This window comes from Meles meles, chromosome 2 (assembly GCF_922984935.1).
Source record: "Meles meles chromosome 2, mMelMel3.1 paternal haplotype, whole genome shotgun sequence".
In the NCBI taxonomy this organism is placed as follows: Eukaryota; Metazoa; Chordata; class Mammalia; order Carnivora; family Mustelidae; genus Meles; species Meles meles.
In genome coordinates this window covers 196,660,584-196,688,436 of record NC_060067.1, presented here as the reverse complement: position 1 = coordinate 196,688,436, position 27,853 = coordinate 196,660,584, and the positions used below count along the sequence as shown (strand labels likewise).

General features: G+C 48.6%; 1 protein-coding gene across 1 annotated transcript; it reads right to left on the bottom strand.

Moving 5' to 3' along the window:
* Nucleotides 1-59: 59 nt before the first annotated feature.
* DCTD (dCMP deaminase) lies at nt 60-24,369 on the bottom strand. The gene is made up of 6 exons (XM_045998568.1): nt 24,256-24,369; nt 22,609-22,723; nt 22,095-22,230; nt 4,026-4,142; nt 2,589-2,685; nt 60-1,332 (listed from the first exon to the last, which is right to left on the bottom strand). The coding sequence occupies exons 2-6, from the start codon at nt 22,714-22,716 to the stop codon at nt 1,254-1,256; spliced, it is 537 nt and encodes a 178-aa protein (XP_045854524.1). The 5' UTR covers nt 22,717-22,723; nt 24,256-24,369; the 3' UTR covers nt 60-1,253.
* Between the last annotated feature and the right edge of the window lie 3,484 nt (nt 24,370-27,853).

The following is a 27,853-nucleotide window of genomic DNA, read 5'->3' as shown; positions in this document are numbered from 1 at the left end:
ACAGAAACGGAGAGTTAAGCCTGTAGTGAAAATATAAAAACGAACATACTTCCGTGCGGTAGATTTTAATAAGATTTTAATAATATCGGCGAGGAGCCACATTACAGACCGCCCTAGAATACAGAGCACAAAACCTCAGAGACAAAATAACAATTCATGAAACCAGAAGAGCCCTTTAGAACGGTAATCATCTTTAGGATAAAGAACCCATTTTCTCAACAAAGCTACTGAGCACGTTTAATGGAGATGATCGGAGATTAAAGACGAGGCTCACGGGAGAGGTGAAGACACTGTATCGGCAGCATCAGGAGCTCCCGTTACCCACAGATCTGGACTCAACCTCAAGTCTGAATTCCCTCAAGTCTCACTCACAGGACAGGAGCTCCTTGACTCCCTGGCTGCCGAGCAGCCTTGGACGTGAACCGTGGCACGTGAAGGAGCATCGATGCCTCCGCAGGGTAGAAGCAGCAGGTGCACGTGCCACTTCCAGCCACGTGACCCTGATGCCCCAGCCGTGGTCTCGGGGGTCGACAAGGGGAGACAGGCTGTCTCTGTTGCTCCAGGAACAACCCATTATTCAGCTAAAGTAATGCAAAAGCTCCGTGTGCGGTGCAAACCAACACGGGTCCCCGCTCCCAGAAGAAGAACGTGCCACGCCCCCGTGGGCAGCAGGACTGCAGAGGCAGAGAAGGTGGCCCGGGCTCAGCTGTGCTCATGGCTTCCCAGAAGAGCTTGGGTGGGAGGCTGGTGGTTTCTCTCAATGCCCTGAAGCCAATACGTCCGCATGGCATGGTGGAAAGGATCCTACTCCCCCTCCCCCCCACTCAAGGGCACTACACGTTAGTTATGCTTCATCTGGGCCAGACGTTCAAACCAGTGAGTCCATTCATCCTACCAGGAACACAACAATTATTGATTTGTCGTCCCGGCACCTATAGCAGCAAGGAGCGGCTGTCCAAAGCCACCAGCAACCCAGCAAACCAGGAAACAAAGCAGGAGGGACCCAGGCCAGCCCTGCGCGACAAGGCGTCTACACGCTCCTTGGTTTTAAGCCCTAAACCAACAATCCAAACAGATGCAGAATCCGTGTGACCAGAGAGGCAGTCGGGAAGATTCGAGGCTTTACATCCTTCAGATGTCTACTTTTGCTGTACTGGCTATTAAAAAGTTATGTGTAACTTCAAGATGAAAGGTATTAGCAGCTTCTTAGAAGAGGATAATCCCAACCTTTTGGAGATTTAATGAGATGTAACTCACTGAAGCTTCTGGCTCGGTTTGCTGTTAATTGAATCAAAGTCAATGACAATCTTGCTGCACTTTGGTGTGAACTTCCTAAACACAAGAAACAAAATATATCAAGATATTATCCAGCGAGTAGTTAAAGCAATTTGTTTACTTTGGCTTAACTGTGGGGAGGAAAAAAATTTCCCGGGATTCGCTTGATATCTTATCTCTATAGGAGGCAATTATGGTGCACCATACCGAGAGGAACACAAACCCGAAAAGACTAAGACAAAAAAAAAAAAAAAAAAAGCACGCGGTGGCTGGGTCTGTATGTTCTCCAGCTAGCTGACTTCATGAATTATCAGGGAGTCAAAGGATTTCTAACAAGTTAGCGCACAACATGACACCCGATTACTAGCTTTCCCAACAGATTTATCTTCCTTCCTAGGAAATTTCTGCAGCCAACTTGGAATCGCTCGAAAGCAAAAAAAGGTAAATTTTCTTTTGCCTCTTGTACAAACAGCAAAACAAACAAACAAACGAAAAAATTAGCTTTAGTGATGAGGAATTTTTAAAGTCACGTTCAAAAAAGGCAGATGTAAAAATTTACTCAGGTAGCCTCTAAAACAGCTCAAAGAAAAATATTTGGGGACTATTTGCATTCTTGTAAAAAAACAGTCAACAGTTAATACCTAATTGTTATTATGATGTAAATAATCTGGATTTAAAGTCTCCGAAGGCACAACAGTTCAGGAGATTCATTATGTATAAACCCTATCCCCAGTGATGAGCTCAGATACTGTAAAGGAAATGCTTTGAAAGCTTTCAGTCCCAAAGAAGTTTCCACCATGAATCGAAGACGGTTGAAAGTACGTGCCGGGAGAACATAGCTCCCAATCTTTGCCTAGCAAAGATAACTGTAAAAGTCGAAATGACTTCCGACGTCAATTTAAAATGTTGCTGTCAGAAGAATTCCTGGTGTTTCAACCTAGCAGGTTCCTTTCATCCTAAATTTCCAATGTCAGAGTTGTTACATTTACAAAATTTACCAAGGTTTAATGCTAATATTACGAAACTTATGAATTTCACAATTTCTCGCTACTAGAGTAATTTAGCCCAAGCCCCAGAAAGCTCCTAATATTTAAGCGCAGTATCATCCGTCAGATTATCTTCTGATGCGCCTGTCACTGCTCTCGAAAACCCACTCCCCACACCACCTCGAGATCCACAGCCCACTGCACCTAAGAAGATGCTTCCAGGTGTAGAAGTCAGGCATCTCGAGGAGAAACTAAATGTCAGACAAGGTCAAATGCATTTCTTCATCCGGCCTCCGCCCACCCTTTCCCCGAGCTCTTCCCACTTACCTGAAGGCCACCCCAGCCATATCAAACAGGCGCCTCGCGGCGGTCATCTCATCGCTGTCATGGTATTTGTCAGATATGAAAATAACTTCTTTTATACCTTCAAAGGCCACAGCAGAAGAAGCCCCGTTAGTACAGACACACAGAGCTACTGCGACAGACACGCAGGGGCAGACGGAGCCCGAAGTGTCCGTGATGAATTACCCCTCCTGAGCCTGCTCGCCCACAACGGCCACTTACCGCAACCCGTATCTGCCGCCTTCCGATGCAGCAGACGACAGATTATTTTTAATCTGCCCTCCGGTCTTTATGGATTTTTTTTTTGAAACAAATGCAAGTGAAAACATGTCAAGTAGTCAAGCCTTGATCCGATTAACAAATTTTCTTTACAGTGGGCAATCAGATTTCTTTATTCACAAGGCGACTACTCGTAACACAAGAGGCTGATGCTGGGGGGCAGGGGAGTGGAGCGTGTTGGCACAAATCTCAGGTAAATGCCCTCCATGCTTCCGAAAATGGATCTAAGAACCATTCCAGACAGCTCCATCGACAGCAGATCTGCTTTCTTTTCCTGTCCCCCAGGGCAGTGCTAACTGGAGGGACGAGAGTCTGGGGGAGGCAGGGGGGACACACCGCCCTGTCCTCCACCAGCCTCCGAAGGGACTACGGGGAAGCTGGGTACCAGCCAGGGGAGGAAAACTCCCAGAGGGTCGTGCACCACCAAGGAAGGAGCCCAGGAAGTTCTTCACCAGGGGCCGGCCCCTGATTCGGCTGCTGCCGGACCTCTTCCCCTCAGAGACCCACGGGCTCCTCATAAACAGCCCCTTTAAACCACGCATCTGGCTAACATGATAAGTCTTTAAATCTCAAGCTGAGAGTTTTATGGCGACAAAGTGTAGCCGAATCTCCGATGTGACAGCATGAAAAAGGTGAAATATTCAGAGTACAACGGCGTCGATTTACGGTAGCTGTAATGTAAGGAAAACTTACAGTAGTACCATTCGAGTCTGATGACATTTATATGCAAAGATATGTTTGGGTCCTAAAACCTCTACCATATATTAATAAAAATTAAAATTTCATACAGGCTCCCAGCTGACCTTGCTTCTGACAGAGTTCATTTCTCTCCCTCCCCCTAACCTATGCACGACGTGCCGGAGAACGGTGAATTGGCAGTAATTATATGCACGGCCTGTGTTGTTTCTCGGGAGCCGGCAGTTTAAGAAGTTGCAAACTAAATTAAAAACATGCTAAGAATCACAGAGGACAATTAGTCTTAGACGACCTGGCACCAGTCAAAAACAGAACACGGGAAATACCTTGCAAAGTTGCTAGTGCAATTAATTTGGATCTAAACAAAGCGATTTCAGATCAAGCCCGTCTGCGGTGCCGAGAAGGCGGCGGTGCCGATGTGACAAACGGGAGGGGGCCCACTCCTACCTGCCTGGATGATGAGCTTGGCACACTCATTACACGGGAACAAGGCGACATACATCGTGCAGCCCTTCACGTCGGCCGAGTTCTTGTTCATGATGGCGTTCAGCTCGGCATGGCACACTGCGGGTTTGAGAGAGAAGGAAAGAAGAACTTAACATCGCGGCTCCCGAGGAGCTGACTGATGCGGCTGAAGCATTCCACTCGCCCCTCTTTGGGAAAAAACAAAAACAACAACAAAAACGTGAATAACAGACTCGGTTTCTTAAAAACTGACCGGAAACAGGAAGTACTGAGAATACCAAACGAGGGCCACTGCGGTCCGACAGGTTGGTGAGTAGCCGCTAAACCGTTCGCGGCGGCAGCCAGGAGAGGCCAAGGTCAAGTATCTTCGCCCACCCTGAGCACGGCAATAGCTCACGGCTCCACAAGACCCCGGGGTACGGGATGGCGCACATAAAATGGCTCATTTGCATGTGGGTACGCACGTGCGGGGATCTTGGCCGTGACCGTGAAGAGGGCAGGGTGCGAACTCAAGCGGCAGAGTCAGGAAGTAAAGCAGAGCATTTCCACCCCGAGGGACTTCCCTCCCCTCTCAGCTCTCAGCCCCCATACACACGAGAAGGATGCGGGCAGACAACCAGTGGTTCATCTGATGTAAGAAAAAGCTTCCGCTACTTAGTGGAAAGTCATGTTCTTGCTATCATGGCCCATTCCACCAATGATCCCCAAAGAGTGACCCGAGGTCACTCGCAGATCTGCCTGAACGCAGTCAAAAGGAGCAGCCTCCTCTCCTCTCTTGCAAACCTGTAAGCCCAGCCGTCTTCGCGGGCTTTGGTGAGGTGTCCCACCCCCTAACTAGCTCACCAGGGTGCTCCTCCTCTCAAGGCAGTGGTCCTCACCGCTGTGTCTGAGTTGGGAATCCCCTACCTGCGCTGGGAGGCCGCCCTATTGCTCTGGTGCACTGGTATTTAAGTTTCTGGGTGCATTGCTAAAACTCTATTATCCTCTCCCTGGCAGTGATTTGCAAACCTATCCGCCCTCATCCGGGGTGTGGCCTGGGATTAAGAGATTTCCCGCCTGATTCCAACGCACAGACACATTGGAGAAACACTTGGTTGCAGAACCCTCTGGTAAGTCCCAAGAGATCTAACACATAGTAAGCGCACAATGCCAAAGTCAATGTTTGTTGTAATGACAATCTGGCCGTGGTCCAAATCATACAAAACTGCCCGAATTATAAGTATGGGGGGCCTCAAGGGGACCCCCAACCCCTATCCTCTCCAACTGACCAACCTTCTGCCCTAAACAGCTTCTTCTAGGAGCACGGGAGCCTTAAATGAAGAGTAGCTTAAATTCACAGCTCTTGGACATTGTAACCCTGATGTACTCGCTTAGTCAATGAGCCTTTATTAAGATCACAGCCCATCAGAGAATAGTCCCCGCCGGCCGGCCACAGAGAGACCTGAGCCACTCTCCTGGGGATGACAGGAGAGAGCAGAAAGGCTCCCCAGCTCAGTGGCGTTGAGGACACTGGCCTAAGAGAGGCCCCCTTCAGCCCCCTCCACTTCCCTGGTGACCAAGATGTACCCCAGCGGGGATTAACACTTGCTCCCTGTTAAAAACAATTAGATGTAACTTTCCCAAAGTCTAATGCCCTGCCGTGAACATAATGGGGGTTAAATATTTATTGAATGAATAAAGGAGGAGATGCAGACTCCAGTTGTTGATGGTGATGCTGGGAAATACAGGAAGTCCTCTTAAATTCAAATATTGAGAAGAGGCTTTCCCATCAGAAAATATTTTTTGACGGTGTTGGTATTAATGTCCAGAACTACAGTTTCTGAGTCTGTTACTCACCGTTACTACTGTCTTCTTTTGAATCTCTAAGAATGGTTGTCTTCCTCCGATTCATCCCAGGCAGTTTGGGATAAAATTGAATATTGTATGGTCTGGATTCATTCATGAAAATTACCACGTGAAACCGATTCTCTTGGGCCCCATCTGACATCACCATACTAAGGGCGGCGGATAGAAATAAAACTTGGAATCATCAACAGAATTCCGTTCTCTTAGCTACAAAACAAGAAGAAAACTACAAAGCTTCGTGTTAGAAACATGGCCTACTGGGCTGTATGAACAACCGAGTGTTGGTCACATGGGAGACTCTTTTTTTTTAAGTTTTAAGTTCTTCCTTTTGATCTTTATTTTTTTACTTAAATTCAGTTAATTAGCAAACAGTGTACTCAAGGCCCAGTTGCCGCTCGAAGCTACGTGACCCTCAACAAGGCGTGTCCTTCCTGTATTTCCCACTCCAACAAAGTGCGTTTCCAACTAACTAAATAAAAATGAATTTTGAAATACCAGGTCATCTAATTCCCAGCTTTTTCCTATTGTGTGTCCAGTTTCCTCCCTCCTTCCTCTAGCATAGCTGACCTTCTCCAAGACAGGCTCTCGACAGCAAATCCTGAGCCTTCTCTCCTAAGGCCAAGGGCAAGAGGCAGCCTTGGCCCAGCCCCTCCTGACTCAGGCTCTCTCCATTCTGCATGTCCCTGGTCTCCACTCTCAAGACGCCATCTTCTCGGCATTTCAGATCTCTTTTCTTCTTCCTTTCAAGACAAAATCGTCCTGCCTCCAACTACAAGACTGATTTATTTTTTAAACAATCATCTCTTCACTTTGTCATGCATCTACAACCTCTGGTTTTTGCTAAACCAATACTTTTCAAACTGTAGGTCAAGAAATCAGTTTAGTGAGTTACAAACAACTTTTTCCCTCTTTTTAACGCAGGGGAATGAAAACAGATGAAATCAGAATGCGTCCTACATGGCAAAGGTTAAGTCCGGTTCCTAAAAACTGTCTGAGGGGTGAGTGTGTGTGTGTGTGTGTGCATGCACGCACGTGCTTCAGGTGTGACTGTTTGCTGGGTCGCCACATAAAAAGTGTGTAACTTTAGGGCACCTGCGCGGCTCAGTCGATTAAGCCTCGACTCCTGGTTTTGGCTCAGGTCATGATCACGGGGTCACGGGATCCAGCCCTGGGTTGGGCTCCACGCTCAGCATGGAGTCTGCTTAAGTCTCCCTCTCCCTCTGCCCCTCCCCGCCTGTGCGTTCTCTCTCTCTCTCAAAATAAGTAAATCTTTTTAAAAAAGCATGACTATGGAAAACTGTTGACTTCTGTAATATGTTATTAATATTTACAACAATGGGGGGGTGGTAAGAAAAGGCCTTGATTGGCGAAATCTGCCGATTTCGGTGTGACCACTCCCACACGCCAGCTGCAAGGTCCTGGCATGACAGAGAGCTGGGAAGAGAGACGCAGGGTTTGCTCAGGTGAGCTGGTAGGAGCGAGCTCCCACTTACCCCTGGGTGGCCTGATCTTCACCCAAACCCAGGGCCTCTCTGGGTGAATCTTTGGATTCGCCTGCCCGCCGGGCCCCCAGTTAGCAACAGCTCTCCACTCGAAACCCTCTCGGGCGCCGGACACCGTGGAGCCTCCTACTTCTTCTGTGGGTCCTTTTCTTTCTCTCGCCTTTCGGGGGATCTTCCAAGGTTCAGTCCTGCTCTTTCATTTTTCTCCTGCAGCCCCTAAGTCGTCATGCATTTGTAGATTCTCAGAAAGTCAATCGATGTAGTAAAACCCAGTGTCTCTCCGCAGGCCTCTGCGCTGGATGGTCTGAGGTTTCGCTGTGACTTTTCTCACTATGATAAATACTCCATAGATATCTGACAGCAATAAATGAAGGAATAAATTTATCTTTTTCTAGTGCTAGCATTTTTCCCGTGTCGCCCGGGGAGAACCAGAGCAAGAGCTACGAATACATAAGAGCCAAAACCGACCAACGAGGAGTGGTCCTGTGCATGACCGTGACACGCACACAGTTTTTATACCTGTAGTAAGCATAGGACAGGGTATTTCAAATGTACACAGTCCCTAGGAAGTATTCATAAGATAGCTAAATTGTCCCCTTTTGGGCACATTTGCCAATCACCTACCTAGAATTACGCATCTATGACTAAGCGAAGACCAAAAGACATCTCCAAGTACCACAAGTGTATTTGGTAAGTGCAGAGTGACACCAAATCTATCAATTATTCTCACCATTGTTTAAAACGAAAAGAATCAAATGCTGAAAATATCAGATTCGTGCATATAAAGTTCTTGATTGCCAGAAGGAGAACCTCTGTTTCAGGTAATTATAAGACAATTCATATGCTTTGGTCTTTTTTTTTCTCTTCTATTACTAACTGTCAGAATTCAGAACTGCATTAACCTTGGACCACTGAGAAGAGATTGTATAATTAGAAAACTGTATTTTTCAAATTCCCTCTTACTAGGGCTTGATTAATCCTTACTGTCTCAGGTAGGCGGTTCTCTCAAAGTTTGACAAATTAACAGGATATATTCCATCCTGGCTAGATTTAAGAGATTCAACATTTTATAGATTTGACTTCCATCTTATTTGATACAAGACTAAGACAACATCTATTTTAGACAGCACTGTTATTAAGGTTACTTAAATAGGTTTTACCAAAAAAAAGAAAGAAAGAATCTTGAATAATGCTAAACAAAGGCTAACTATGGCACAAATAATTTAAGGGGTAACACGTGGTTCTACCCCTCACCTCCTGTGGGAGTGAGGCTCTTCCCCATCACCTCTACCCCTCACCTACTGGGCTGGGATTGAGAACCACTGGGCCTGACAGAATTTGGACTCAGGAAAACTAAGGTTCTTGTCCAGTTACAGAAACTCTCCGTGTTGGTTAAAACTCTCCCATTTTTAGTGGTACAGAATTTTACGTGTAGAAATGACTTCTTCTGGCCCAAGGGGTATTCTGCAAAGGGCGACCTGAAACGTGGGGCAGCCTATTAAATGAGGGGTGGCTCGGAGGGTCACACGATCGGTTTCTGCACCGCCTTCTGCCGCCAATCTCCAGGCTGGACTGCAGGAGCCCCGGTAAGTCTCTGGGGAAACGCGCCTCTGCCCCTGACCTTGAAGGTTCGTGGGCTGGGTGGCCACCCACGGGGAAGAGCACGGATGGTTCACTCGCTGACAGGCGGGAGGGACAGGACTCAAGGTCTGGGAAGCATCTGCTCACGGCCTTCCAGAAAGGAAAGGTGGGAGGCTTCACCCTGCAACTGATAACAGACACGACACAGGGGGCCCGAGTTCAAAGTTGACCCAGTGCATTTCTAAAAATAACTCGAAGTTTATTTTTATAAGATAGTCCACTTCTGTTCTATTCTTTTCATCATCACCTCTTGAAACAAGGGGTCCTATAGCTGTCAATCACTGCATCCGGCGCGTCTCTCTACAGGGGCGCGGGCACCCTCTTTCCTGTGCTCCGAGCCCCACCGATGCGAAAAGTCCATGGACGGGTGGGGCGCGAACTTGCTCCTGGAACAGATCATTTAGGCAACCAGGGCTTCGGGAGCTAAAATGGAATATCAACTACTTTTTTCTTAATTATTGAAAGCTGTCCTGACAGGGCCTCGTACATCACTGCCAGCCTCTGAAGTGCCTATCCTTCAAGTCACTAATTTAACAGCAGAGTGGCCTCTGCATTGAAGCCCCCCACCAGCCCACCACCACCCCTGGAGGACTACCCCAACCTTATCAATGTCCACTACTACGGCTTCCCCCAAATCCAAAACATTGCTAGAATGTAGTCCCCAGGCAAGGTCAAAGCTCAAGTACCGTATCTCCCCTTCCTGAACTTTCCATATCTGTAAAGAGCTCAGGATCTGAGTTTTCAAAGGATTTGAGCTAAAGGTGGGGGCAGAGGGAGGGACAAACGACTTGGAAACAACAGTCGTACCACGTCCTGGAGACAATCCCATCCACACACGTCCCTGGACCACGTCGACCATGTGCAGCCTCTGCTTCCCCAACCCCCCCCAACTCCCCCCCAACCCCCCCCCCCCCCAGCTACAGTCTTCGTCGCTGACACTTCCTGGCATGCTCCAAAGCAGATCTCACTCTCAGGGCCTCTCAGGCAGAGCTATTCCTCTGCACTGGGCCGTAGAAGGAAGAGGAGACAGTTTTAATCTGTAGGCGCGTCCCACAGACAAGGAGTGATGAGTTCAGGTCGCAGGCCGAGCACTCACAGGGCTGGGCACTCGGGCTGCGGGAGCAGGGGAGCCCAGTCCTGGAGCTCAGGCCCCGCCGGGCAGGAGATGCCTGAGCCCCAAGCAAGAGGCTAGAGACACAGAGAAGGAGCAGCGAAGAAGTAAAGCAGCGGGAAGAGGCAGGAAACGGGCTGAGAGGTGGAGGAGGACAGGGGCCAGCCCGTCTGCCTCACCTGACCACGTCCACCTGCTCAGAATCAGACACTGCTGCCCCCCCAGCCCCACCCTGGGCAGTGGGTGGTCTTTCTATCTGGAAGACGGAAGGAACTGGGCCTCACAACCTTCTGGCTTTGAGGGACACACAACCCCAGTGGAGAGTTGATGATGATGACCTCGTTAAGTCTGTGGTCTGAAAATAAGTCTGAAAATAGACACAGCTTCCAGCGATAAGGCAGAGGAAGCCAGCCCCGTGCCTGGGAAAAGTCCGGAGTCTGTTCCATTACTGCACTGTGCCCAGAGAGGAGGTCTGTAGCAGAAGAAAATGACAGCGGGAAGGCATTCTGGCCAGGCCCGGGAAGACGGAGATGAGGCACTCACTCGGAAGACGGCCAAACCCTCCAGACTCTGAGTGAAGCCCCGAATCCTACGGCCCCCACCTGGGGCAGCTGGAACTTCCCATCTCCACTCCTCCGACGTTCCTCGGGGCTGGATGAAAGGCACCTGGGGCCTGGCTCTGCCTTCCCCTTGCTTCCTCACAGGCTCTGCGTCCTCCACCCGCTGGTTCTAGGACCCTAACCCCCTTGTGGAGCCTCAGTCTCCTGGCCTGTGACACGGGAGAGAAAAAGACCCATTACAGTGACTACGGTCCGTGAAGAGAACAGCACAGAATTGCAACCTGGTCAGTGCTCGTGCTCCCTAAGCTCTCCGGCCCGGGCTGCTCACCTGAGACCCGGCAGCCCCGGGCTGCTCAGCTGGGCGGTGGGAGAGACGTTTCTTTTTCTCTCTGTCCTACCCTGGTCCCCATCCCCTGCCCCCTTCCTCTCTGCCTCTTGCTAAGTAAGGCTGCCGGCTGCCACGCATGGCACCCGGGGGAACTACTTAGCCCCAATGGTAGTGCTTAGGGCTAAAGAGATTTCTGACTGTGGTGTTTCCATTATGGACAATAAAGCCCCCAGAACTCTAATTACATTGCTTCCCTATGTGCTGAGGGCACACAATCAGGTCAGAGGGAGGAGGGTGTGGAAATGCTGCATTTCCTCGATGGGTAAGCCGCGCCTGGCTCCCTTCCTACCGTTCACGTGAAACGCGTGTTTGATGCCTGAGACGTACTCCAGAAACATGAATTGAAACAGAACACGAATCGCGGCTCGACAGCTTTGGAATGCAAATACACCCAATGAAGACGCCAAGCTTCCCTCTGGCGTTAACAGCTTACAAAGGGTAAACTGGGACGGAGCAGCGAGCACTGGAAGACGAGTCAGGACGTGTGTGTTCTAATTAATTCCCGCTCTACTGGGCCTGCCTCAGGCAACTCACTGATCCTGTTTCGCCGTGTAGAAAATGGGGCTTAACCCCCCTGCCTCCGGTTTCTGAGATGAGACAGGAGCCGTGACCCTGCCCTACTTTTCTAGGACGTGACTCTGGCAGGCCTTATCCACTCCACACAGCAATCTCCTCCCCGACTCCCCCGTGTCCAAGACCGCTCACGCTCCTCCTCCCTCCCTGCGGCCGACAACCTTGCCTCATCCTTCACCGAGAGGCTGCCGTGGATCACACCCCCCCTGCAACTCTGCGGACCTCTGCGCCGGCTGCCGGTTGCCCCCCCAGCCCCTACCCCAAAACCTAGTGACCCTCTTCTACCACTAATGAACCTGCCTGGGAGGCCATCCCCGCACACCGTCGCAGACCTTCCTCCTTCTCCCCTTCTGCATTCCTCAGTCTCCTACAGACATAGAAACCCTTCTCCTGGTCCCATCACGCGATTGCCCTCTGTCTTCACACACAGCCCAAAGCCATCTCTCTGTGCCGGCCCGTCCCCTCACCTGCTGCTGGCTCTCCCGTTTGCCAGGCCATCAGAACTGCCCGCGGCAGCATCAGTAATGACCTCCAGGTCGCTAAACACCGAGGACACTGTTGCCCTTCTTAAACCTCTCAGCAGCCTTTACCGAGGCTGACGGCTCCCTCCTCCTCCTTAGAGCATGCCCCGAGGTCCCTGAGGGCTCCGTCCTTGTCTGCCTCCTCCACCCAACCTCTCAGCGTGCCAGACCTCAGAGACCAGCCCAGAGTCCAGCCTTTGCACCGTCCCTCCATCCCCTCACCCATTTCCATGGTCCAATGTCACCCGAATGCCAAACATGCCCATACAGACGTCCCCAACCTAGACTTCTGTCCCCACTCGCGTACCCAACTGACTAGGTGACACCCCTACAGGGAGGGCTCACAGACACCCCACATTTGAGGGTCCAAATCTTCCCCCAAACTGAGGTGCTCAAGCTGGAACTGCCTGCGGGAGTCACTCTCCCTCTAGGACCCCCCATCACCCAGCCCTCTTCAGGCTGCTTCTAGAATACACCCCAGACCCATCTCCGAAACTCCTACCATTGCCACCAGAGAAACACACGTGCCAGTCACTTCAGGGCTGCCATCCTTCTTTCCACTCCTGTCCGGAACCATCCACACATTCCCTACACACCAACTCAATCTCGTAAATCCAAACTCCTTATCCTATAGTCCCCAACCTCATCTCATTACTCCAACCGTGACCTTGACCGACCTGGACCTTCACCACTAAGCGTGGGCCAAATCCTTTCCTTCCCACATAATGCTCCAAGCACCTTCTTGACCAAGGGCTTGCACTAAGCACTCTTCTCCGCAAGGGATGTCCTTCTCATCCCCAAATACTGACCAGCCCACCTTGACCTCTTGGGAACCCATCCAGTCCTTCAGGTCTCAGCCCAACAGTCACTTCCTCAGAAAGGAAGATTCAACAGCCTCTGTTGATTTCATTCCTGTCTACCTCCATCACTGAGTCTGAGTTGAAAACACAGACCTTGTGCATTTCGCTCACTACTGCAGAGTGCCTGGCATGGGACATGCTAAGTGAACGAATGACCACAAGTGAACATCGTCTGAAAACTGTATTGTGATATAATATACAGTCATGATTTTTAAAAAGGAAGCATGTGACTTGAGAACTCCCCCACCACCAACAGACAGCTTGTAATGGATCAAAGAAGAGCGGGCCCGTGCGTATTTCAATTCCTAAAAAGTTGTAACTCACTTGCAGAAGGAGGAACGACAGTGAGGAATTCCGCTTCCCTCTTTCACCTAAACTCAAAATTAATGGCGTTTTGAACAAAGTCTTTTAATTGCAGAATTAAAAAATTCATGCTCGGTTATCATATTCAATATTTTAAATTTACTATGGCATCTATCATTTGGAAGAAGCACAGAGATAAAATTTACACCTCTGCTAATTGGCCAGGACCGACCCTCCAGAGAGCACGAGCAGGAGGAAGACTGAGCGCTCCCTCGAGCTCTAACTCCCTTCTTTCACCAGCGTTCCCTGCTCAACCCACGATTCCCCGATGCCATGTTTCAGGAAACACTGTCATGCTGACTGATTCACAAAAGGATTTCTGAAGTCCTTCCTCTCCCTTTGGTTTGGTCTTAGAACACCCTCTCGTCTCCTAGAGTTCTTAACCTGCCTCCTCTATTCATATATTTTCTTGGACTTCGATGTGGTGTCTTTTTCTACCCTCCAACCTTTTTTCATCCAATGTCTATGAATCTCCATGTTTGTGGGGTAACCTGTATCTTCAACCACCCCCTCCTGCTTGTGCGTTGTCTCTGTCCAACTTGGAATCATCTTAGAACTGGCACAAGTTTCGACCACTGGAAGGACAGAGAGAATACAGCCTGCTTCTTCCCGTAGTAATTCGTCCACACGCACAGGCGCATATCCTCTCTGTGTCACTGCCACCAACAGCTTTTTTTTTTTTAAAGATTTTATTTATTTATTTGACAGAGAGAGATCACAAGTAGGCAGAGAGGCAGGCAGGGTTGGGGGGGGGGGGGAAGCAGACTCCCTGCCGAGCAGAGAGCCCTATGCCAGGGGCTCTCCCAGGGGCCCCCACCGACAGCTTTTTACAGCTCGGGAGCTTTCACCCAGGATGGCGTTGGAACCCCCTTCAGCCCCACAGGCAGAGAAATGAGGCCCTAATCAAATGCAATCAAAGCTATATTGTTTACGGGCGCCTCGGTGGCTCAGTGGATTAAGCCTCTGCCTTCGGCTCAGGTCATGAACCCAGGGTCCTGAGCTCGAGCCCCGCATTGGCCTCCCTGGTCAGCGGGGAGCCTGATTCCTCCTCTCTCTCTGTCTACTTGTGATCTCTGTCTGTCAAATAAATAAATAAAATCTTTTTTTAAAAAAAGCCATATTGTTTAATTTTTCCTTAGAATTCTAGCATGGATAGAGTCCTCGGTGATCATTTATTTCAAAAAGATATTGAGAAGTAAATGTCACGTTATGTTTAGCAAGCCCACAGTCACTGGGTACAAACATAGCACGCCTGGACCTGAGGCTCCGGAAGCCTGTCTGGGATTCTGCCCTGGAATCTGGTCATTGATGTTTTAAGCACTGCAGGGTCTTTCTTAGATAATACGCATATTAAAGACATATATATAAAATCTCATCCAAATATTTTAAAAGGTCCTATACAATATAAATATGTGCAAAAATCTCCAGGAACGCGGTTTTATTCTGTATTTCCAGGAACAAACAATATATACATATTCTACTTTTCTACCACTATTAACAAAGTTAATGTTGAAATGTTGAAAATGTTGAATGTTGGAAAAACAATGCAAAATAAGACCTTAGTCATTCAGGCTGATTTCAGAGACGATCGGCCCAAATCAGCAAAAACAGATATAGAATAGATCAACAGAACAAAGACTAACAAAACCCATCATTTCAGCTGTTCTCTGCACCCCCACTGCATGGCAGCCCAAAGTTCTAGGCCAAAGACTTAACAAAATTGAAAAATTAAAGAAGTTCTATTTACCACAAGGAATAACCAGTTGCACTCAGAAAATTAACATGCTCACATACCTAAAACCTAAAATGGGTTGAATGTGACCCTGAAATTTTATTGATACTCTTAAGTTTCTCAACAAACCTTTTATTTTGAAAGATAGTACAAAGATGAACTTGAGCTCACTTCCTGTTCGTTAATTTGAAAATCACTACCCTTGGATTCCTTAGGTAAGGTTGTATTACAAATTTCCATGAAGTCAACTGGGTCTTTATAAAACCCAGTCAAATGTATTTTTATGAGTAGGCTGGATCCTCACAGATGAGCATTTTAGGTTTTCCTACATATGATTTTCTACATATGCTTCTCAGAACTTGCTACTCTCTGTATGTGCTTTCTAGACATTCCTAGTGAAACAGTAGTCTTTGGCTCTTCAAAAACAATTAACCCTGAATCTAAAGATTCAAATATGTAGACAAAAGGGCACCTGGCTGGCTAAGTTGATGGAACACACAGCTTTTGACCTGGGGGTCATGAGTTCGAGCCCCACGTTGGGTGTAGAGATAACTTAAAAAATAATAATCAGTAATAAAATAAAATAATAAAACACATAGATAAAAATCAAATAAATCAACCTCCCTGATCGTGATTTATTCTTTTCTTAAGACTATTTATACATTCCTAAATAAAATTTACTGTGGAACAAAAAAAAAAAAAAACTATTTATAAACAGTTATCCCTGATCATAAAATATTCTTAAATTAAGCTGGTTAATTTCTGGGGGGGGGGAGGCTCACACATATGCTGTTGAATTTCCCCGACTGTCTAAGGCATCAACAATGAAACTTGAGTTCACCCCTTGATTCATAAGAATAATGAACTTTCTTTCTTCCTGGGATAAACTTGCTTAAAGGTTTCCCATTGATTTTATTCGTTATTTTATATAAAAGGTCTTCCTTAGGCACACCGTCAGGACCACCACTGCTAGGAGGCCGAGCAGGGGAGGGACGGCAGGAATCTGCAAGTGAAATTAGAATTCTGCAGCCAAAGAAACAGCAAGTCATCAAGCTCACGGATCTGCCGAACAAAACCGGAGGGCGTTCAATTTCAGCTGGCTGAAGGAACAAATTTGATCTTAATTACGAAGAAGCTCTTACAAGTTTTGAGGAAGTTACAGCTCAAGAAGGATCAGCCATCTAACTTCTTGATAAATTAGTTTCTCAAGACTAACCTTTTGGATGCCAAAGAAATACATCACGTGCGTGGCAGTCAGGAAAATGTCAGTGTTCAAGGGGGTAAGGTAAATGGCTAAGTGGTCGCTAAAATGACATCTATGCATGCTTAGCAATATGCTAACTCTAAAAAATAAAGATGAGATTTAAATATGAAATTTACAGAAGCACCACCACACACTGGTAAAACGGTTGGAAGTTGCCAGGCTAACAGAATGCCTTAATGAATTCCAGCAGAGCTCTCCCCAGAGCTATCTCGTTTTTCGAGTTTTCCTGCAGAAACGGGAACCGACCCGACCCTGGAAGGAGCCCCACGTCTCCATTTCTGCCTGATGCATGAAGAATGAGGCTGCCACCCCTCTTGGGACATCAGAACCCGCAGTCCTCCTGTGATGGGCACGTGGGAAACAGCAGGCAAAGCCATCCGGGCTTCTGGATTGATGGGACAGAAGAGGAGGCCAAGCAAAGAGGCCTGCTCACCCACATAGACCTCACCAACAGGAAACCGCACGACAGGAAAACACAGGCGAGCTGGACGAGCAGAGGGAACCCGACTTAAAAAATGCCAAGTTCTGAACAACAGCTCTCCAGGATGAAGGAGGTTGATTCCACTCCAGCTCCCTGGTCTGCAAACTATGTCATCAACATTGGTTACAGAGCCCCAAGGAGGGTGTGATCTCTGAATTACCACGAGTATTTTTACCTCCATTTTATAAAATTGGTATTTTGATTAAATGTGCTTCATTCTAATGAGTTTCACAAAGAGAAAGGAACTCAGTATGTCAGCTGAATACTTCATCCCAGGCTTGCAACCACTCCCTCCCAAAAATAAAAATCTTCCAAAGCTTTTTCATACGGTTAAATTAGATCAATCTGCTGCTTCCCGGTTTTTTAATTGTCACTCACGTGAAAAGGTGTCACTTTTACCGCTGACTTCTTCCTGCCACTTCATGTAACTGACAGCACCCTAGCTTTTGGATTTTTCAGGAAAAGAACGAGATAAAAGGCAGTTTCTGTGGCAGGGGGAATTTTCATTTTCCATACTCATACTACATTATAATCAAATAGTTTCATGAAGTTTTGATCTCAAGGTTGGAAGAACAAAAACACCCTTTAAAAATGCCTCTCCAGAGACACGGCCCGGAAAAAGCTCCATCTTCCTATTATGTTACAAGTATTCCAAGCTTCCCTCATCTCCACAAAGTGCTGATCAAAACTAATGACGCTAAACTTAACAGAATCAACAAGGAGATTTAAGTTGTATACGCTGCTGGTAAACCCAAACTTATGTGGCTCCCAAGCTCCACGTCGGGAAAGCACTGAAGCAAGCCCCGTGCACGCCGCCCCGTGGGAAGTCAGGGCACCCCCTGCAAGCCCCCGAGCTCAGGGCGGGGGGTGGGGGTTTACTTCGCCTAAGCCTCTTCATGCTCAAGGGTGCAGTGCAAAGGGGAGAGAACAGGTGCTCCATTGTGCTACGACCCAAGCAGCCTTTCAGAAAAGCTGAATTCCCTGACCCCATGGGGAAGGCAGTTGGGTAGCGGAGGGCACCAATCTCAGAGTTCGGAGATGTCTCCCTGCTTGTGTCGCATTAAGAAGGATACGTCATATTTCTGGGCCTTTCTTTTCCCATCCATAAAAATGGGCAGGCTCAGACCCTGTGGGCACAGGACCCCGAGGTACTACTACGGTTCTCCAAGGGGTCCAAGCAGGATCCCCAGATTGTGGGGACATTATACGCCTTCTCCAAACACCAATGCTGGTTCATAAAACTCAGAGTAATGCAAAGGGTTACTGGCATCAAGGAGCTTTTATCAACCATGGATTGTCTTATTCAAAATATGCCAATGGCGGCCCCTGGATGGCTCAGTCAGTGAGGCCGCAGATCTTGAATTTGGCTCAGGTCATGACCTCAGGGTCATTAGATCGAGCCCCACATGGGGCTCCATGCTGGGTGTGGAGCCTGCTTCAGGTTTTTTCTCTCCCTCTTCTCCGACAGGCTCTCTCTCTCAGAAAAGAAAAGGAGAGAAGAGAAGAGAAGCTAATGCTCTCACGTATGTATGGAATCTTAAAAGAAAAAAAAAGCTCACTGATGCGGAGAACAGAGTGGTGGTTACAAGAGGCGGGGTCGGGGGTAGGAGCGGATGAAACTAGTGAAGGGGATCAAAAGGTACAAACTTCCAGGTATAAAATCAGTAAGTCCTGGGGAGTATGGCATACAGCATGGTGACTGCAGTGAGGAAAACGGTATTGCAGTTTGTATTGTATTGTATTGTATTGTATTGTATTGCAGTTTGTATTGTATTGTATTGTATTGTATTGTATTGTATTGTATTGCTAGGAAAGCAGATCTTCAAAGTTCTCCTCGCACACACACACACACACACAATTTTTTTGTAATGACATAAGGTGATCCATGTCGACTGGACTTCTTATGGCCATCATTTTGCCATGTGTACAAATAACAAGTCATTATACTGTAACACTCGAAATCTAATAAAATGTTACATGTCAATTACATCTCCAAGAAAGAGAGGGGGAGTTTTAACTAGCATTATACTGGGGTCTGGGAAGTGTTGCTGACATTTGAGAGAGGATCCTCATGTATTCCAAGAACAAAGAAATGGCTGGTCTAGAACTCTGGATGATCCCTAACGCTCCTTTACGGGGATTAGCACATCATCTATCCTTCCTCAGCAGCTCGGCTGCCGATAATGTCGGTGAAGAAAGAAATGGTTCAAATCAAGCCCACCCAATCCCAGACATTACCACTGATTTTTCAAATTAATTTAATCTTAACATGGAAGTAAAAAAAGAAAAAAAAAAAACTTGCATTTTGGCCAATTATCACCAAACATTTCGATCACCTCCAAGGAGATCCAAACATGTGCTTCTCTGTGGCCCGAAATCCCTTGATAAAACAAGACTGAGTGTACAGTTTAAAAAAACTAGTCATCATTATTGAGACTTAAAGCCCATCTTTATGTGTATTACGATGGCAGTAATACTAAATGCCTTTTAGAAAGCATTTAATACCGTCTATGACTTTTACGGTGCATCAAAGTACAAGTCTACTCTAGTGAAAGAAAATTGTCTACATTCTAGCACAGCCACACGTAAAATGAATAATTGATGAGCAAGGTCAAAGAGCTTTGAAAACCGAGAGTACCATATGGAGAGTACAAAATAATGCAGACAACCAGTGTTCTGAAACTCAGCAACTATGCCATTAAAAAAAAAAAAAATCATTGAAGTTGGACAAATGCCTCCATGGGTTTGGTTTTGTTTTGTTAATTCCTTTTGGAAAGGAGCTCTGTACAGTATTTGCCTTCAAGCTGGGGAAAGGCAGTGTCTAAGAACAAACAGGATCAGCTACTGGAGAACACCTCCAAGTCAGGGCTCGCCTACTGGCGGCAAAGCCTTTGGCCTCTAGGTCACTGCCATGGTCTGCCCGGGGCTCACAGTGACCGAAGAAGAAGGGACAGATCCCGCCTGGAGAGCCGCTAAGGAACCAAGGAGGACCCGTCTATGCCAGTCCAACCACTGAAATCTTTTTACACGAAGCCTCTGCTTTTTACAAGACTGATAGCTACAGACTCCTCCCTTCAGCAGGAGACCCGAGGGTTCACTGTGTGGACTGGGTGAAATAACTCCATGGTTGTCCTTCGTCTCAGTGTAGACCGGAAACACATCGACCTTTTCATTCTCGTGGTTTCTACGTGGGACATTGAACCGTACTGTGCAAAACTACCTTCGCCGTGTACCTGCGAACAGATTGTTTCCTTTCCTCCTTACTATGGAAAGCTTACAGAATCACAATCAGGATGACATGAAAGCTTCTAAAATACGTTAGCATGTTATTCATTTCAGGAGCCCCACTCAGCTACAACGCTAAGGCTGAGAAGACGGTTCTAACTTCTGCCAGGGCTGGAGTTAAAAGGACGAAACTGACAATTAAATCCTCCTAATCACCGAACTACGTTTTATTCCTGGAAAACCCAGAGCTCTGGGCAGCCCCACACCCCTACACCACCCCCAATCCTCAGTTCCCTCCCCACCACCAGGCAGTCTTTCTTTTTCTTTAGGAAACGGAGCAGTTGCCCTAAGCAATTTAAAAAGAAACTCAAGGGGCTTATTTAACATGATTAAGGTCCAGGAACATTAGTAAAAATACATATATTCGGCTAAGTGTAGACTTGGAATTCTTCTAGAGAAAACCCCAGAGGCCAGCCTACTACAGAAGAGTCAACAAAGCAGAAAGATCTTACATCACTCCTCGACCCTCGTTTCCTAAAGGCCCAATCTTCCCCGTTTGGATGGGCTTCGTCTACTTTACTCCCAACGGAGGCACTCCGTTCATTTCCATACAGAAACGCAGGTCCTCGTGTTATGAAAAATCAGCAACCAGAGTAAGCAGCCCCATTTCCCTCTTTCAGAACATGGAATGCATTTTCTCCAGGGAATTAAAGTGAAGTGAGGCTGTGGCTTGTCCCTCCCAATCACTAAAGTGGTTCTTCTTGGGGCTCAGATACTCAACAAATTATAGGAAGCACCTTTCCCTAGTTCAAAGGTGGACACCAGAGCTGGCCAGGCCAAACGTTTTCAGTTCCATGCATCTGGCTTGGGGTCTGACTACCAGCCGCCTTGGGAATACAGAGCCCGTCCCCCAGAACAGGGAGAAGATGCCAAACCATCCATTTCCGGATGTCCGGCTTGATGTGGGAAAGATGTCAGGGTTCGAAGCGGTTGGCCAAGAAAAAATTCTTGGGAGGCCTTCGGTGCAAAAAGGTTAAGGCATGGGGACAGGACCTGTGGGCAGAAAGAGCTGCCATTGGGTCAACAGGAGTGGCCCATTATGTATTTTCAAATTGGGAAGGGATTAGGGATAGCATCATTAGTCTCTAAGGAATTTTGGAAGCAAGGTTCCCAGGAGCTTGAGCGGGCTAGCTGTTGTTAGGAAAAGGTCATTTATTGCTAATAAAACTCTAGTCATGAGACCCTTCAGATGTATATCAAAGGGTCATATGCTTGGGGGACAATTGCCAACATGTACCTTGGGGAGGGTAGAGATACAGGAAATTTCCAAAGGAATTTTTATATATTAAAGTAGACTTACAGGATCCTGGGGTTGGGCTAGGACTGCCTGTGCCCCTTAGCAAAGTATTATCACGGAGGCAGCTGAGTCTCTAGAGGAAGGTCACTCCGCCTGTTTCAAGGACTCATCAGGGGCTGTAAGTCATAAGGAAATTTACTAACTTCTCTTCTGCCTTTGTTTCCCACATCACAGCCCACAGTCATTTCCTCCTTCTCAGAAATGAGTTGAGATTTCCTCTGTAGGCCGGAGGGGGGCTGAAGGAACCCTGCTTCTCATCAGAGCGAAGCCCTGGCCAGTCCTCGGTTAGCTGGCTTTGCTTCTGGGTAGCCAAGAAACAACCTGTCCTCTGACATACCCCACTCCCGCCCCAGCCAGGGGCTGAGGCCCTCCGCAGAGACGTCAGCCATCCACACGTGGGGGTTGTAGAGCTCGGTGGACCCCTGGAGCTCCGGGCCAGGCTGCATGACCACTCACATGCTTTCCATTCACAGACCCTCTCTGAAGCATAAAGGGTCAGGGGCAGCAAGCTAAGGTAGTTGAATAGGATTTTTCTTTTGCCCAGCTGTTGATGACTAAAAAGAGAGCATACTTAAGCACCAGCAAGGCCAAACAACGAAAGCAGAAGGAAACACAGCCCAGGCCCTACCGTAAGGGTACTTGGTGTCCAGCCTGCTCTCTGCCGTCCTCCTCCAAGGCAGCAGGTCGTCGCTGCACCCGTTCGGCATTCCATTATACCCGATGCCCACGATCTTGTTTTCTGCATTCACGATGCAGGCTCCAACCTACAGGGAAATGTGCCGGAAGGCTTGGTGACCTGGCGAGGCTGGTGTGCCCGGGGACAGGCAGTGCATGAAACCAGAAGCTGGCAGAGCTCCAAAGCGAGCATGCGGCTTCCGGAGGCGTGTGAAGGGTTCTCTATCCCCTCGCTTGCTTTCAGTGGCAGCTCCCACAAGCCAAAGAAAGCAGACCCCCCAAATCCCAGAGGGGGTCCAAGAAGCTTGAATGGTGGCCTGAGAAAAATGTAAGCACCTGAGGATTCAGCACAAAAGACAGATTTACTCTGCCTTTAAGCTGCCAAGCACCCGCTTCCGGCTGTGATTTGTTCATTTCCAGGTTATTTCGGTCTCTGTGTGTCCAAACATTCTAGAAAACTCACTTACCTGTGAATTTGGATCTTTGCTTCTCTGTGCCGATAAGAAGGCCACTGCCATGAAATACTCAGGCCATTCCAAATAGTCATCACGTTTTTTGCAGGGAACTTCACTCATGCTGGGTCTGGAAGGAAAATAGCGGTCCAGAAAAGCATTTTGGTACCCCGGCTTTCCAGATCAACACAACCGCATGTCAGCTTTGGAGCTGCAAAGTCAGACAATTTCTGTGACATTTACCCCATCAGAAATCACAGATCACAGGGTCCCAGACAGTGTCTCGCCTTAAGAAAAAAATCAGGTTAAGTTACTGCTCCAGAAGTTTGGGTTTGGCATGTAGAGTTCTGCATTCCCAAATATTAGATCTATGAACTGCTTTCTCATAGGATTTTTGTCAACCGGCCACAAATTGTTCTCATCCGTCACCTCCCCCCCTTAGGAAATAAGAGCCAGCACAAGGGGGAGGGAGGGATGATCGATCATCTGCTATCTTTCAGACACTGTGAAGGGTTATACACATCAACTTACTGAAGCTTCATTCCTAGAAAAGATAGTAACATCCCATCTTGCACAGACTCCCCTAAATCCCACAGGATTATTATCCGTGCCAAATTTCATTGGAGCTGTCCCAGCTCTGAAGTTAACCAGATAGTCTGTTCCTTTTCCTTCCCCTTAGCTTCCCCAGATGAAAACAGATGTTATCACCCCGAGCATCACGTCTGAGCATGAATCAAATGGGGAGAAACGATGGAAAGTGTCAGGTGCTACAACTGAGGCAGTTTTAGTACCCTGGGCTCTGCTCACTCTAGAGGCAAGGCAGAAGCTGATCTACAACAGGGCCAGCCCCTGACACTTCCAGTAAGGGATGGGGTCCTTTCAAGGGAAACTAAACAGCACAAGGGAGGAGGGCAACACAAGAACCGAGTGGGTATCCCCGAGCATTCTTGAGCATCTGGGCGGAAGGGATGTGTGAACTTCCCGGCACTTGGGCTTCAGGCTCTAGTCCTTGGCTTGCGCGGGTCAGTGCCTCAGACTGGGGGACAGTGAAAAAGTCGCTACTGGGACCCATGATTATCCACTGATTCTGCTGCCCAAACTCTGTAAGCCCTCTTAACACCCAGCCGTGCTGGACTGCACAGGTTTCACCACCGGCTCCAGGGTTAGCGTCCGTAATCGCCGTAGGGTGCCCGGTACGTGCCACTAAACAGGAGGTGGGAGGGACGCAGAGAGGGAAAGGGAGGGGTTACTCCAGCTTCAGCTTTAACGCTCCGGGGAGCCCCGAACCCCGGCCGCAGCAACAGGAGGGACTTACTCCAGGGGGACACACCTGGTAACCCGCCGAGACAGAACCCAGGCCCCTCCGCCCACCAGACCTCTCGGAGTCCTACCCGAGCCAAACCACGCAACCCGAGCCTCCACGTGGGCGCAGGAAGTCCCGCCGCTCCCACCCTCCCCCGGCTTCCTGGAGGGAGCGAGTCTCGAGGTATCCGGCCCGCCCAGGCGGCGCTCGCGGGCCCCGCGGGAGGTTGCCCCGGGGGGGGGTGGAAGTGGGGGGGGTGTCCTCGGGCTTCCCCGCCCCGAGCCCCCGCCGCGAGCCGGGCGTCCAGCACCCCCGCGCCCAGCGCTCGGGCCGCCCCGCGTGGCGCGCACGCCGCGTACCCGCACCGCAGGGCTGGCCCCGGCTGGTCCTCGGCTCCCGGTGGGCGATCGCAGGCCGCCACCCGCCGCCCCGCCGCCGCCGCCGCGCGCCGGGAAAGGAAGTCGGGAGAAGAGGCGGGGCCGCCGCGGGGCCGGAAGGGGACCGCGGCCGAGTGGCCGCGCGCCCGAGGGAGGGGGTCCCGGCGGGCGCGCACCGGGCGGGGAACTCCCGGGCGAGGTCGCCTCCGCCTCCCGGTGCCCGGCACGCCGTTCGCTCGACCCGGGATCAGGCCGGGGACCTCCAGGACCAGCAGCGCCCGAAAGACTCCTCCCGCGCTGGCTGCCTCCCTTTGTTGAGGCGGATGGTTTGGGATTTGATCCTGGCCGGGCGCAGGCTCCTGGATGCCCTGGAGGCCGCCCCCGAGGCCGCCGTGCTGGGCCCCGCGCAGACTGCTCGTGGCGGCTCCCAGGGCTCTGACTTGATCATCGTTGCGTCTTTCAGATCCGTGAATCCGAGGGTTGGGTGCTTTTCGTTGTTGGTGGGGCGTGTCTTTCTACCACCATTCACCCCGACCCTCACCCCTCACCCCGGATCTGCCGTCCCCTTAACGATTTCTCTGCAAATCTCTGTTCTCTGGAAGCAAGTAAAAGACGACCTGAAGGAGTCTAGTGCTGCGAAACTGGACCGGGCAGGACGCGAGGAGACCTGGTTAGGGCTCTGGAATGGGCCTGCGGTGTCCCTGCGTCCTGGGGAATGGGGATGGGGAGAGCGTCACAGTTTCCTGCACTAGGGGTAGGGCCGGATGCTAGGCCTAGAGGCACAAATGTCTCGAAGTTACATTTGCATTTTGTGCTTTGCATGGCCCAGGGCCAGAGCTGTGCGCTAAAGCTTGCTACCCCTTCCTAACCCCAGCACGGTGTACACAGCCTTCCCCCTCAGCCTTCCCCCGGTGGGTTGGCCAGGTGTAAAATTTCGCACAGTTACAATTGATTACAAAAAAAAAATAATAATAATCAGAGAAAGGGGGCGCAGGTCAATAGGAAAGGCCATCAGGGAGATTTCTGAAGCCATAGGCCCGGAGGAAGTAAAGATTTTCTCGAACTTCATTATTCTATCCAAACCTATAACCCCTCGTCCTGGCGGAACATGGATTCCTGAGTAGAGAATGACAAAAGAACCTTTTGTCACACACAGGGCTTGAGGACACCGTCAGCACTCCATAAATAATAGCTACTGTAATAATCAGGAGTTCTGATCGGCACATCCCAGATCTGAGCCACTAATCCAAACAAAAGCTTGTTAACTACATTAATTTAGCCTAACGGGGGAAGAATGATGAGAATAAACAGTTGGTTCTATCTAATTTCTCACCACCGCAGACACATCACTCTCCGTCTCCATGGTCCAGCTTGTAGAGTCAATAATTAAATTATGTACTGCGTTTTGTGGATGCCGGGAAATCAAAGACAAAAAGACTTCATCATTAACTATAGAGTGTTTTGTTGTTTGTTTTTTTTTTTTCTGCTTTGCTAAGAGTCAGGCTTGAAAGAGCTACATAGATTAAAATGATGATTTTTAATGTCAAGTTAACTTTACTTGGCTGGCTTGTTGCCACTTGTGCACGGAGCCCTTGGTTTCCCCTCCTCCCCCTTCCAAACTCGCTGCTTGGTCTTTGTCACACTCATCTATAGTCTTTGAGTCTTCATAGATCCATTTCTCTTCTTACCAATCTCCAGCCAATACATCACCAGTTGCTGCTGGTCCTTCAACCACAACATCATTAAGCTTTCTTCCTTCCTCTGCTCTGTAAAGACTGTCATACATAATTTAGTTACTTCTCATCATTCTCCATTTTGGTCAGCTCACACACTCCCCTCGGCAATAAATTCAAGATCCTGCTTGCTGCAAACACATTATCCTGAATGTTCCTGCGTTTCACGGCAAGTCTCTCATCTTACGAGATGACATCATTCATAATACAGGAAACCCTCCTGATTCATAGTCTCAGAACCTGAGGTTTCCATTATTCGGCACCCACAGCCAACCCAGGCAGCCGGGGAGGAAGAAAAATGCATTCTTTGGTTTATCTTGCTCATTAACACCTTGTAACTCCAAGTGTGAGCGTAAGTGTTAAGTCTCTCTTGCTAATACCTTGTATTTTGGTTTATAACTGAGGGTCTTTGTCCACCTACCACAGACGCAGAGGCTCACACTGTTTTCACCATCAAGAGCAAGGAGAGGGGGGCTTCCCCTAGGGGTGAACACAGGCAGTCGTCTGGAAGGACCATCGTCCCAGGTTGGGCCTGGCTCCTCGGCTTATGAGACGGTGGGTTATATCTATGCCTCATCTGTAGCATAACCTGGAATATATTTCAGGACCTTGAAGGTGGGGGGATCCCAATGGAAAAAAATCAAAGTCAAGGTGAGATTCTTTGGGGGTTCCCTCCAACGGGGCTGCGATGGCATCTTTGGATGTCTGTCCTACCACGATACCGCTTACCACTTGCCCCGGAAAGGGTGTGACCTGCAGCCCGGAAATAGCCAGGGCGCCTGGAGAGCAGCCGGTGTGTGCATCAGGGGTTGTCAATAGGAGAAGGGCACATTTGGACTCAAACCAAAGTTTGAACTCGAGTTCCATTTCTTACTACCCAAAGGACCTTCAGAAGAGACTCACATTCTCAGGGTGTTTGTGTCCTCATCTACAAAGTCACTCAATCATTTTTTTAGTACTCTCCATGCTCAGTATTGCAAATACCAACATTGAACAAGATAAGCCAGCATTTGCCCTCACCGGACTTACTCCCCTCTCCCCCTCCAAACAAATGCTGAATAAATGAACGTCATTGCCAGCTCAGTGAACACAAGAAATGTTATGATCAAAGTCTCCTGTTGGAATATCTTGGTTCTTAATCCAATAGTCACCAGGGTCAAAAATTGCTTTTCATAGCTCCACAACCACACTTAGAGGCAAAGCACCAAGATTTCTGTGTTTCAGAGGAATAATTGTTTATATTTCCACGAAGCAGTCCAAACTAGAGAGAACTGTAAAAACCTTGAGTACAGGGATGACCGGAATACCTGGTAAACCACAAAAGGAATCAATGAAAATTCTAGAAAAGAATTGACATATGTGTTCTTATCTATATATGTATTTCTAGGAGTGCCTGGGTGGCTCAGTGGGTAAAGCCTCTGCTTTCAGCACAGGTCATGATCTCAGGGTCCTGGGATTGAGCGCCGCATCAGGCTCTCTGCTCAGTGGGAAGCCTGCTTCTCCCTCTCTCTCTCTGCCTGCCTCTCTGCCTACTTGTGATCTCTCTCTCTGTCAAATAAATAAATAAAATCTTTTAAATATATATATATATTTATACATATGTTAGAATATGAGGTCAGTAGTTCACAATGGAAGACATAAAGACTGAAGGTTGAAACATTAAAAAAAAAAAATTCAAGATTCCTGGGGCACCTGGGTGGCTCCGTTGGTTGAGCATCTGACTCTTGGTCTCGTCTCAGCTCATGATCTCGGGGGTCATGGGATCGAGTCCTTCATCGGGCTCCACCTGAGCAGAGAGTCTGCCTGAGATTCTTTCCCACGCCTTCTCCTTCCTCCTCTGCTCCTCC